Raw genomic sequence first — 13,940 nt, 5'->3', positions numbered from 1 at the left:
GAAAGAATAAAAGACACACAGACATCAGCCTCTTGGGAGAAAATCATAATATATATTACTCTCCACATTCCAAAGTAATGCTTTTTAAGGAATATTTATGGGGCATCAAAGTCTTCTTGACAAGGGAAATTTGAGCTGATGGTGAAGGCAGTGAGATCTCACTGTCTGCAGAAGCAAAGGTGGTTTCATTTTTTATTCTTTAGTTTGACCACTACAGTTGGGATAATGAGGTATTTCTAGGTTGATAGTTAAAGCTAATTTAATCAAATGGAAAAGGTTTGGAAATATAACCATGAGTGGCTAAATTTATTAGGATTATTCTAAGACATGAAATGCTGATGTATTTAAGAGGTGAGCTTCCAAAAAAAAAAAAAAAAAAAGTTGAACTTCTTGAAAGCATCTGAGTACAAAATAGTACAGGTGGCCTTAATAAGCATTTCAGGTAGTTAAGAGAAGTACAAAGTTATTGGTTGCACTGTTTTTTGTTTGTTTGTTTAAAGATTTTATTTATTCATAAGAGATACACAGAGAGAAGCAGAGACACAGGCAGAGGGAGAAGCAGGCCCCCTGCAGGGAGCCCGATGTGGGACTCAATCCTAGGACCCCGGGATCACACCCTGAACTGAAGGTAGATGCTTAACTGCTAAGACACCCAGGTGTCCCAAGCTGCACTGTTTTTAAGAGTTAATGTTTGTTGACCATTTTGTATCGACAGCCAAGTTTGTTGGCTCGATTACACTTACTAGAAGAGCTTTTAAAAGAGAAATTATACATCTGTATGTTTAAGTACAACCCATGAAAATACTGAAAAAGTAATAAGGACATCAATATTAACACTCTGGAAGCTAGATCTTTGCCTTATATGTAACTATAAATTCCCCTATTGGGAAGATTTAAAAAAAGAAAACATACATAAAGGTCTTGACTATACCTCCTCCCTGTCCCTTAAAATAATGGAAATAAGATCGACTCTTTCTCCTCTTGCACCTACAGATCTATCTATCATTTTAAAATTCTCTAAGTTTATAGTGTGCCTGGCTGGCTCAATCGGTAGAGCATGCAACTCTTGATTTCGGCGTTGTGAGTTCAAGCCCCCCATGGGGCGTAAAAATAAAATCTTTAGGGGCACCCTGGTGGCTCAGTCCATTAAGAATCAAACTCTTGATTTCAGGTCATGATCTCAAGGTTTTGAGATGGAGCCCTGTATCTGACTCCATGCTGGGCATGGAGCCTGCTTAGGATTCTCTCTGCCTCTCTCCTTCCCCCTCTCTCAATCCCTTTCTAAAAAAAATAATAAAAGAATAAAATATTTAAATAGATACATGTATTTTTTAATTCTCTGAGTTTATATGAAAATTACTTTTCATATGTAAATTCATAGGAAGAAATGGCTGGGAAGAGTAAGGGTCAGAAAAGGAAGGCAGCAAGTCAGGTCTGAATTTGTCCCTCCCATGCCTGACCCACCGCACACACTAAGTACTCTTGACTTGCCCATCTCATTATATACCTAATATATTCTGATAAGATCTCTTTTAATGAGAATGAAACTAACACCAGCTACACAAAAAAACACATTTATCTTATGCCAGAACAAAGAAAAATAGCTTTGCAATTGAGTAATGTATGTGGAGTTAAATAAATTCTATATGGTGGTAAGTTCTCATTTCATGATTTAAGATTTAATTCAAAACTTTATTTTTTATACACAAATGGAAACTAGTGAGAGGTCGAATGCTGGTCTTCTATGAATCTGAGCACCAATTTTAATTAATTGGAGACCAATAACAGATCTTCCTTTATTCCTTTACTATAGTTTCTACTTAAAACCTGGATTCCTTCCAAAAGGAACTTCATTAATTGGGGGGAATACTTCCTAAATTTTTATTTCCCTCTCTAGAAATAAATCACATATTACCCTAATTTGAAATAATGCAATTTCAAAGCAGAATATTTATTTTCTCTAGAAGTCATTTATTTATTTATAAATTATTCTGAGCTATCACTGGGAAAAAAAAAAAAGGCAAAACATCTAAAAACCTGGCACAGTTTTTTTTTTAAGGATATTCATTTCAGGGCAAAATTTAGCCAGAGTAGCTCTCTCATGCCATTTCTCTTAAATACAGAATGATAGAACAAGTCATTCACCAAGTGTGTAGAGTGACATTTTCATTAGAATACAGGGCAACATGAGAATGAGAAGACTAGGGGAAAATATTTTTTAAAAAGGAAGGAATTTTGGGATCCCTGGGTGGCGCAGCAGTTTAGCGCCTGCCTTTGGCCCAGGGCGCGATCCTGGAGACCAGGGATCGAATCCCACGTCGGGCTCCCAGTGCATGGAGCCTGCTTCTCCCTCTGCCTGTGTCTCTGCCTCTCTCTCTCTCTCTCTCTCTCTCTCTCTCTCTCTCTCTCTGTGACTATCATAAATAAATAAATAATTAAAAAAAAATAAAAATAAAAAGGAAGGAATTTTAAAAAGGAAGAAGTGCTCGAAAATATTAATAGCAACTGCCTCTAAGTGGTAAATTTATGAAAAATTTATGAATTTTTTTCTCCCTCTTTGCACTCTTTCTACACTAAGCCTTATTAAATTTGACGTGGGTGCAGAAAGATCAATGACTCAAAATTCAACATTATAAAGAAGGAGGTTTAGATGTCAGAGATGGGGAGTCATGGTGCCAAGCTAGTAAGGTAAGTTCCCATCATACATCCCATATTTGACCTTTCTGTTAGTGCAGGTAGCTTTCACGGAGAATGAGACCAGCAGCTTTGCCAACATGATCAAATAATAATTAAATTAAAATACTTCCAAGATTTCAGAGGAAATACAAATAATATGAATATGAAAGGGCCTTTTCAATACCCCTTCTGTAGTTTATCATCAGAAAGCCTGAACATGGTTTTTAAATCAAAGTAATTGATTTCTTCAGACCGAAGTGTTTTAGTTTCTCAGGGTTTACAAAAATCCTTGAAATGAGTACTGTTAATCTAATTTGCAAAGTACCTTGACTGAAGCTTTATATATTTGCATAAATTAAATCTACCAGTCATTACTCCAAAGGTGACCTTTGTCAGTTGGCGGTTCTCTTCTGATTCTCCCGGCACAAAGGGAGTAGTAGACAGTTTATGTGAATGGCTCTCTTTGTCTGGCTTTGGGTGATCCACCAGACAGGTCCTCAGCATACAATGAGTCAGCCCTGGGCTGTAGTCTCTCTTTTGTGGGGACAGTGACAGAGTACTCTTGTGGGATTTAACCCTTACCTTAGTCTGGAAGCCGTGCAAATGAGATGCTTTCACAGAGTAAGAAAAATAACTTGCCAACTACATTACAATATAAACATTTTCCCCTGAACTTAATGCAGCGGAGTCATAAAAATGGTTTGTAGCATGGGTGGTCAGAACATAAAAGCATATACAAGGAAGATGGAATTTATTCTGGAAAATATCATTTCCCAAGTTGGTAAAGGCCTTCAAAAGGCAGTTTTTTTTAAAGAAATATTAAATTACATTCTGTTTGTTCTTGATCTTTCAACCCTTTTTTGCCTTATGATCACTAAAAATAAATCAGTTCCCTTGCATATAGTGCAAATATAGTGCATAAATAAAGTACATGCATAACTCTTTTATATTTTGATACTTGGAGTTAGGTTTTTGGGATTTATGAAGGTTAGTATTTATCACCACAGGTTATGGTATTATCATGCAGTATTAAAGCAAAAGTCAAGGGATTTCCTACTGTGACAACAAAGTCTTCAAATCCCCCTTCTTTGCAATAAAAATGCACTTTGGAGTTCTTGTGGTAAAAGCTGGGGTGTTCAAGGTTGACAGGGTAAACACAGAACAGCAGGTGGCAGGGCTCCTGTAGAGAATGTCTTCGTATTCACCATCCATCAAGGATGTATGGAGTGCCTACTGTGTACCACACATGCCTCTGAACTCAATGGATAGAATGAGCACGGGAAGCAAGATCCCTACTTTCAAAGAGTTTATATTTGAGTGGGGAGAGATCATTGAATAAATAAATAAATTTAAGATTGCATTAAATGTTCCAAAAATAAGAAAATGGACAATATGAGAGCATATAAGCAGAGGGAATGGCAGAGAGCACGAGGAAAAACTATTGGACAGGAAGAAAAAGTTTTCCTTGACCATCTTCATGCCCCTGGCTGGGTCTGAAAATTGAAGTGACAGTAACAGGAGAAAAGCATACAAATTTATTTAAGATAAATTTACGTGACATAGGAGCCTTCTGAAGAAGACGAAGAACCAAAGGAACGAGCACCTCTATGCTATGTTTGATGACGAGTGGCCAGTCACATAGATATGTGATAGGTCAGAGTGTGAGCTAAGTTTACTAGACTGGGGGAAATTTTAGGAAGGCCTGGTTGTTCAGATTTTTCTTGGGGTCCCTTTGACCTAGAAGATAAGGATGCTCCTCTCCTCTAGGTATAGGAAGGGCACCTGTCACATAAGCTCTTTTTTTTTTTTAAGATTTTATTTATTTATTCATGAGAGACACACAGAGAGAAAGAGAGAGAAAGGCAGAGACACAGGCAGAGGGAGAAGCAGGCTCCATGCAGGGAAACAAGCATCTGTTTCATGAGATATCAGAAGAGGCAACATCACCTTCTGGCTTCCGTTATTTTCTCCAACTCCTTCAGCTTAAAATATTTGAAATGCTGCGTGCCATATTTTGGGATATCATGTCCTAAACCCCATCACTATCTATCCATGTGAAGATCTGAAGAAGAGAATTCCAAGAAAGGGGAACAGCAGGTGCAAAAACTCTGTGGGAAGAAAATATGTGGGTTTGATAAGCAATTAAATATACAGTGTGGGACGTGTATGGAGCCTGCTTCTCCCTCTGCCTGTGTCTCTGCCTCTCTCTGTGTCTCTCATGAATAAATGAATAAAATCTTTAAAAATAAATAAATACATAAATAAACAGAGAGAAGGGGAAGAGTAGAAGGTAAGGATAGACAACAGGTCATACTATAAAGGACTTGGAAGGAATTGGTGCCATATTTGATTTTCTTCTGTGTGGAAAATCTATCCAAAATGCCTCTCACCATTTATGATTTTGCTAAAAAAGAGCAATGTAATCTTCTCTCAAGAGCATTTTTATATTTTAAGTAATCTCCATACCCACTGTGTAAAGAGTTGCATGCTCTGCTGACTGGGCCAGACAGGTGCCCCATGATGCATTTATCTTTACATTCCTAATGTTTATTCATTCTTTGTACATGTCAGCATAGGTAACCTGGGTTGTGTTGAGAGTATTGGTAAACCATCTATATGATGGGAAACTGCAGATTAACACCGTGGTTAGGAGTGCTGGCTCTGGGTTCTAAGTCTGACCTTGCCACTTGGCCCTCAGAAGGCCAGCAAGTTACTAACCATTCTATGGCTCAATTTCACTACTAGTAAAATGGAGAAAGAAGAGCACCTTGCAGGCTCAGTCCATAGAGCATGTGACTCTTGATCCTCAGGTCATGAACGAGTTCAATTCCCATGTTGCATGTAGAGCTTACTTCAAAAAAAAAAAAAAAAAAGGAAAAATGGAGAAAGAATAGTTTCTACTTCCTAGTGTTTTTGTGGATATTGTAGAACAACATATGAACTCATGGTGCTTTTCACATACCATGAGCTCAGCTCAGTAAAGGATTGTTACTTTGATAATTGGAGCATTTATTATTGGTGTACTAAATTTTTCTGCCAAATGATAAAATACCAAGGATGCTGATTTAACTTCCCCCAAAGCAGCACTTGGGTAAGTTACTATCTCACAACTATGTAAGTCAGAAAGCATATTTTGGCTCAGTTGGTAGAGCATGAGACTCTTGATCTAGGGGTTGTAAGTTCGAGCCCCACTTTGGACATAGAGATTACCTAAAAATAAAAATATTTAGAAAGCCTATTTGCTGTTGAGTCATTAGTTGAAGTTAGACCATGAAATCATGTCGGCATTCTTATTCATGAACTAGTGTATCCTATCTAATATGAGATGTTCTGCCTAACAACGCCATTTAGTAATGCTATTTATGTTTAAAATATTAGGTCTCTATGTGTAGTCCAGAGGGGCCGGCTAGAATCTGATCAACACTCACTCCCAGGTGGAAGAAGGAAAAACCATGTGGAGATAAAAAAACATAGTACCTTTCACTAATCAACCATGGTGGGACTGTAAGAGCTAACACAGATCTTCATGACAATCTGAGACAGTTTTGCAGACTACACCTAGCATTAGCATTATCTATCCTTCATTTTTAATCTGGAGGTAGCATTGAGAAATCATTAAAAGTAAATGGTCTCCAAAAGGATAGAGGAGAAAGCCAACTCTTTAGTAATTCCCCTTGAGGTTTTCCTTCCTTCTCTATTTTGTTGATTTGAAATGAAATGGGAAAAAAAGAGAGAGACTAAAATCTGAGAAACAGAGCAGAGATTCAGCAGAAAACAAAGAGGTTGATCACCTTTGTCAATTTTATCTTTAAAGTGAGATTTTAGGGCAGCCCTGGTGGCACAGCGGTTTAGCGCCGCCTGCAGCCTGGGGTGTGATCCTGGAGATCTGGGATCGAGTCCCAGGTCAGGTTCCCTGCGTGGAGCCTGCTTCTCCCTCTCCCTCTGCCTGTGTCCCAGCCATTCTCTCTCTAAATAAATAAATAACTAAATAAATAAATAAAATCTAAAAAAAATTTTTAAAAAATAAAGTGAGATTTTAAAGAAAGTAACACTCCATTGTCCTCTGCTACCATCAGGAGGAAACATTGATATGTTAACTATCCTCTCAGCCCATCTTGCTGAGGTGTGATTAGAGGACTAGCAAAGTGTTTTCAAAATTTAAAGTTGTTTCCATGAGATTGTAATTCCAGGTCCAAAACTTCCTTAAATCCATTTAACTTGCTATGGCTTTTGTCTTACATTTTACCGAGAGCAATCATGTTGTATGGTAATTAAATTTGCAAAACACATTTTCCTAGAGGTAAACAAATACAGAGGCCACCAAAATTCCTTCACAGTCAAGCTCTCTCCTTTGAGCCTCCTCTTTGTCCTGCTGCCTCAGCTCTTTCTCTCTTCTTACATCTCATTTTTCCCTTTTATTTCACACTTTATTCTTTTCCTTTTCAAATGACTAGATTGCCATAAACATTCTTCCTTCACACACGCGCACACACACACAACTGCATCTGCTACTGATTGGCTTCTTCCAAAAAGGACAAAGGGTCAAGTTAGAGGAGCCATTCCTCAGTTTGCTTCTAGAGATTTGGCAGACTGGCTGAAATCAGTAGAAGTGACTGTCATTACAACTCTGCAGACAATTAAGTAATTGGATCCGTATGTGCTGGCTTACAGGATTTTAAAAAGAAGTAAACTTCACGGTGGAGGTTTGATCTAAGAAAAGGAGAAGTAAAAGGACACACCTATAATTATTCTTCTAGTTTACTTCCTGCCAAGTTAGTATACCAGTCTTTTAAAGAGAATTTGTATTCGTGCTATAACAGATTTTTGTGCTTGTGTGATAGAGGAATTGGATGTTTTAAAGTATTCATGAGAAAGCAGTAGCCTAACCTAAATAATTTAATTTCTTTAAATACATCCCTACATGTCCACATATTCTATGACTGTCTAACAATTAAATTTCTGAAAAATAACATTTGACCAGTTCAGCAGAGTCAGAAATCCAATAAGGTTTGTTCATTGGAAGACAAGCACATGAATAAGACCTAAAATTCAAATAAAGCTTTATTAAAAATACAAAATTGGAGCACTCAGGTAGCTCAGTTGGCTAAATGCCTTTCTTTGGCCCAGGTCACGATCTCAGGGTGCTAGGATGAGCCCCGCATTGGGCTCCCTCCCTGCTCAGCAGGGGAGTCTGCTTCTCCCTCTCCCTCTGCCACTCTCCCTGCCTGTGCTTGTTCTCTCTCTCCCCATGCCCTTCTCACTCTGCATCAAATAAATAAAATCTTTAAAAGAAGAAAATACAAAATTATTTCCACTGTAAATACTAAGGGAAACTCCACCAAGTTTAATACATGATAAGGATTGTTTTACTCCTGCATCCGTGGAGAGAGAGGTAGCGAGCAACCCAGAACTGTAACTCTGGGCTTTCACTGTCTGGATTCAAAACCTAGATCTGTTGCTGACTCTCCGTGTAACCTTGGAAAACTATCTCATTTCTCTATATCTACACTGCCCAATTTGCAAAACAAGCAGAAGAGGGTTGTTGTGAAGATTAAATCAGTTAATTCTAGTAAAGTTACTACAATACTTAGCATATAGCAGGTGAGACAGCAAGGATCATTCCCATTACATATCCTTGTTTGTTTGTTTTTTAATATTTTATTTATTTATTCATGAGAGAGAGAGAGGCAGAGACACAGGCAGGGAGAAACAGGCTCCATGCAGGGAGCCCGATGTGGGACTCGATCCCAGGTCTCCAGGATCACACCCTGGGCTGAAGGCGGTGCTAAACCGCTGAGCCACCCAGGCTGCCCAAGATCCTTGCTTGAATTGTAGCGAGGGCACATTTGTTCTATTACTAACTTGCTTCAGCTTTCAGCAAGCCATTGATGCCAGTTTTCTCATTCATAGAAACAAAGCAGAATGGGCTTCATTTCTTTCTCTCTCTCTCTCTCTTTCTTTCGGATTTCATATCTAACATTCCTCCTAGATCTATTTCTAGGACTTTTATCAGACTTTAAAAGCACATAAACTGGTTTAAGTATCAGTGTGTGTGTGGGAAATGGGCTCAGCAAATCTAAAGCAGTCACAGTAACTGAGTAAGAGATCACAGACATTTCCAGTTCAGGTGCCAAGTTTGGGGAACACAGAAGTCACAACATAATAATAAACAATAACATACCCATTCCAGCCGTGTCAAGAGGTCTGACAGAGAACTGTACCCAACATTCTTATCAAATAGCCCCTAGGGGCACTCCCTGTAGAAAGGAGAGAGTTGGAAATTATCCTGCACTAGTTATCAGGCAAACAGTCAGGCAAAGTGTGGCACGGCTAGACAACGGGGCTGAGCATCCTGGGATAATGTTAATTGGACTGATTCTCTGAGAAAGAGAAATGATATTTTGTGGTATGCTACTAGGGAGTGAAATAAGGGTCAGGGTTGAAAGGATAAAACACTTGGAAATTGATCAACAAAATATTCTGGACTTTGTCAACCACACATCAATCAGCAAGATACTACCCTACTGTTGTGAGTCACAGATGCTTTGGGCTTGCGTCTTCCTTTTTCATGAACTGCAGCAAAATCTCTGCATATATGAAGTAGTTCATTTCATATTTATTGAATAAATTTGTTAACCCTCTTAAATTTTCAGCCAAAGGAAATTAAAGTGGACCCCAAAACTATGGTTTTGGAGAATTTAAGATTCTGTAAATTTATTTATTTTTTAAAATTTTATTTATTTATTCATGAGAGACACAGAGAAAGAGGCAGAGACACAAGCAGAGGGAGAAGCAGGTTCCAGGCAGGGAGCCCGACGTGGGACCCAATCCCGGGACTCCAGGATCACGCCCTGGGCCAAAGGCATGCGCTAAACGCTGAGCCACCCGGCATCCCAGATTCTGTAAATTTAAAGTCTAAATAGCTCACATTCTAAACAAAGGATCTGACAAAATAACTTGGCCAAAACCACATGACTTAGTGACAGGAACCAGGCTAAAATCTTCAATTTGCCTGACTCCCAAAGTCATGCTATTTCCACGACACCAAACTACCTTCACTTTTGGTGATGAACAAAATGATCACACGCCAAGTTTCTAATCTGTTGGTTTAATGTTGCGCTCTAGACCACTCAAGCTTTATGATTCAAAAAACTCAAAATTCTATAATTTCAAAGTCTTAATACACTCTTAAAGAATTCTAACACAAGGTTTACTAGCAGTTTTATATCATATATAATGCATCCAATAAACAGTAATCGTTGCTTAGGAGTTACTTGGATATGTTATGAGAATTCCTGAGATGTTTTTGATCAGAATGAGCATATAAGCAACGTTAAAAGTAGAGGTAGAGAAGATAAACCCAAAATGTATCACTTATTTTTTTTAAAGATTTTATTTATTTATTTGTGAGAGAGCGGGAGGAGGAACAGAGGGAGAGGGAGAAGTAGACTTCCGAGTGTGGAGCCTGATGACGGGTTCCATCCCAGGATCCCTGAGGTTCATGACCTGAGCTGAAGTCAGACAATCAAACCACTGAGCCACCCAGGCGCCCCTCACTTACTTTTTTTAAAAAAGAGAGAAATACTAAGTGGGACCTCTTCTATGTCAATTGAATAATTTTTACCTAATTTATTTTCATTAGAAAAATATGTAAAGATCATCAATATCCCTTTTAATGTGCCATGATAACAAAAGTCTTCTTGATGTCAGTTGGTCAATCACTTTAACCCAATAAATAAGAATCACCATAATAATGCAGGGGGCTATCTGTATGTTCCAGAGATATTGCCACATCTATTACTTTTTTGTGCATGATATAACTGAGAGTCTACTACATCCATGACCATATTACTTTTTTCTGGTTTGCCAGGCATATGAGGGTTAGGAAGATATCTATATTCTCAAAAGTGTGTGTGGTTTTTTGTTTTTGTGTTGGTTTTTTTTTTTTTTTTTGGACTTATGGTTTCTTGTGAAAATATGTATTTTGGCCCAGATACTAGCTTGATGCAGCATTTATGATCAGTAATGTTTTTTCAACCAGCTCATATGCCCAAGAAGATCCTGGGAAAATGTTTGAGTGAGCATTGTACTGAATACATGTTTTACCACACTCAATATTCTAATTTTATACATTTGATATTTTTAACATGTGTAATTCACTATTTCCTCTAAGTAGGGAGAATGCCAATTTTGGTCACACAAATTTTTAAAAAGAAAATTTTTTTATTTACTATAATTTTGTTTTTCTACAGTTTTGGTTGTTAACTCCTCTTCACTGTTAATTTGGGGTCCAAGAATGGCAGTAAATAATTCAGGGAGGCCCAGGAAAACAAATGTAGGGAATGAAAACAAAAAGTGTGGTGGGATTGATCTAGACCCAGAAGTGGTCAAAATGGAACCTAGGGCCAAAAGAAAAATGTATACCAAAACCAGAGGTCAATCAATATATTAGTCCAAAATCCAGCAAGAATCAGAAAGCATAGAGATGGAAAACCAGGATGAAAGAAGGCTGAGGGCAGATAGCTGAAATCTAAGCAAGGTATTAGGAGAAGGTAGTCAACACCATCTGAGCAAACAGGACTCCAATAGGAAACACTCTTGCGAAGACAGACTCTCAACAAAGGCATAGTCTGTCTCCATCGGGATCAGTTTTAAATGTTTCCATCCATGGGCAGGAGTTAATCCCACCGCAAAGAGAGGCAGGTGCTTAACCAGGAATCAAGAGCCGATTCTGACACTATTAAGATCTGCTTGGGGCACCTCGGTGGCTCAGTCAGTTATGCATCTACCTTTAGTTCAGGTCATGATCTCAGGTCCTGGGATCTGGCCCCACATCAGGCTTCCTGCTCAGCAGGGAGTCTTCTCCCTCTGCCCCTTGGGTTTTTTTCTCATGTTTTCTCTCTCTCTCTCTCTCTCAAATAGTCTTTAAAAAAAATCTGCCTTACTATATAGAGATACTTAGAGTGCAATTTTACTAATTCATTTATTTAACAATAAGTTTTATGGGGCATCTGGCTAGCTCACAGCAGAGTATGCAACTCTTGATCCTTGGGTGGGAAGTTCAAGCCCCATTTTGGGTGTGGAGAAGAAAGAAAGGAAAGAGAAAGAAAGAAAAGAAAGAAAAGAAGAAAGAAAGAAGAAAGAAAGAAAGAAAGAAAGAAAGAAGAAAAAAGAAAAGAAAAAAGAAAGAAAGGAAGAATGAATGAAAGAAAGAAAGAAAGAAAGAAAGAAAGAAAGAAAGACCCAAACCAGTAAGTTATATAATTAACATACAGCAATGAAGAAAAACATAAAATTTCCTGCCATCAAGGAGTTAACACTCTATAGAGGTAGGTCTATCACAGATCATAGAGCTTAGTTACAGAACACAGCTTTTCAGACTTTAAAGACACCTTGTTCTATCTTTATCTGGATCAATCTCCATAAACTGCCATTCTAGTAATGCTCTAATTCCTGAACTTATTTCATTTCTTTTTCCTTTTTACCTTTTCCAGGTGTATATTTTTCACATTTCCATATTCTTTATTCCAATATTCACTCTGGAGCCATACTGGTTTTAAATTCTCAACCCTTTATTTTTTAATATCTCATGGCTTCTATATTTAACATTTCTAGGTTCTGGAGAAGACATCAAAAAGTGAAAGAACAAGTCTTTCCATTCAGGGAGTTTTTATTTCTGTAGGCATTCGTATGTCCTCAAGAAACTGTCAGACCAGGATGAATGTACTATGGCCCATAGGGAGACATTAAGTGCTGCAGTGGTGAAAAGGCTATGATAACCAAATGAAATTTTCCAGATCTCTCGAAGAGAACTGAAATCACTTTCAGTTGGGAGGAATCAGAAAATGCTTATAGAGGAGACTTAATTAATTTATTTTTAAAAGTTAAATTAGGGACGCCTGGGTGGCTCAGTGGTTGAGTGTCTGCCTTTGGCTCAGGGCGTGATCCTTGAGTCCCGCAGCAGGTTCCTTGCATGGAGCTTGCTTCTCCTCCCTCTGCCTCTCTCTTTGCCTCTCTGTGTGTCTCTCATGAATAAATAACACCTTTTTAAAAAAAAAGTTAAATTATATTAGATAAAATCTAATAAGCAGAATATGTTCTATGCCTCTCTCCTAACTTTTGGTGGCTGCTGGCAATCCTTGGTGTTCCTAGGCTTATAGCAGCATACATCCAATCTCTGCCTCTGCTGCAACATGGCCTTCTCCCTGTGTGTCCTGTGTCTCTCCTTCTTTTCCTTTTTTCTTTTTAGATTTTATTTATTTGTGAAAGAGAGCGCATGATCAGGGGCAGAGGGAGAAGCAGGCCCCCCTGATGAGAGAGTACCATACGGGACTGGATCCCTGGGCCCTGGGATCATGGCCTGAGCCGAAGGCAGACACTTAATCGGCTGAGCCACCTAGGTGCCCTCTCTTCCTTTTTCTAATAAGGACATCAGTCTTTTGGATTTAAGGCCCAGCTACTCCAGTATGATCTCAATCTTAACTACTTACATGTGCAAAGACCCTCTTTCCAAACATGGTCCATATTCTGAGGTTCTAGGCTGACATGAATTCGGGGAGGAAGGGCACTATTCAATTCAGTACAAGAAGTATGTTCCTAATTTATTTGTGATGTCTTCAAGAGGCTGTTATCATAAGAACTAGGATTTGGGCCTTAGAGGGGAAGAAAGCAAAATGGTTGAGAGTTCAGTTCATGAAATTTGAATTCCATTTCTTCCTCTTCCCAGTGGCATAGCCTTGGAGACCACACCCTCTTTAGTTGATAATTTTCTCATCTAATAAACAGGGAGGAGTACTTCGGAGTGTTGGAAGGAGGATTAAGTGAAGTAATGTAAGCAATGCACTTAGCCTGGTACCTGGCCCAGAAGGGCAGGGCTTGGCTCACTCACAGGAGCCTGACCTGTGCTATAGGGGGTGGTAAAGTGGGGGTTTCTGTTCACAGAAACAAAGATGATTCATCCTTTTCAACTAGGAGCTGGCTACAAGCACTGTTTGCAGGGCCACTTGCATTGTTTTCACTAATCATTTTGCTACTGAGATTTCTCCAGTCTGGTTGTTCAATATGAATGATTTACCACCACTGGTGACCCACATTCCATAGAAATGCTGGATCCCACATCATTATTCTTCAATGTCTAGCATTTCAGTTTGCCGATCGCCTTTATAACACTTTATTACTGCACTCCCCAAAACAACTGCTTAAATATAATAACCATTACCATCATCTTCTTCCTTAAGTTGTTTTGGAAAGAATACTATTTAAAT

The 13,940-nt window shown here is 38.5% G+C and overlaps 1 protein-coding gene across 1 annotated transcript in view; it reads left to right on the top strand.

Annotated features, from left to right (window-relative positions):
- The first annotated feature begins 2,659 nt into the window (after nucleotides 1-2,659).
- Nucleotides 2,660-13,940, top strand: part of APELA (apelin receptor early endogenous ligand) — a 35,282-nt gene continuing 24,001 nt past the window's right edge. Inside the window, exon 1 of the mRNA XM_055336265.1 lies at nucleotides 2,660-2,688. Coding sequence (XP_055192240.1) covers nucleotides 2,660-2,688 — 29 coding nt within the window. The remainder of the gene's footprint in view (nucleotides 2,689-13,940) is intronic.

This window comes from Nyctereutes procyonoides, unplaced genomic scaffold, assembly GCF_905146905.1.
Source record: "Nyctereutes procyonoides isolate TBG_1078 unplaced genomic scaffold, NYPRO_anot_genome, whole genome shotgun sequence".
NCBI classification, from domain to species: domain Eukaryota; kingdom Metazoa; phylum Chordata; class Mammalia; order Carnivora; family Canidae; genus Nyctereutes; species Nyctereutes procyonoides.
This window is presented reverse-complemented; position numbering and strand designations above follow the sequence as displayed.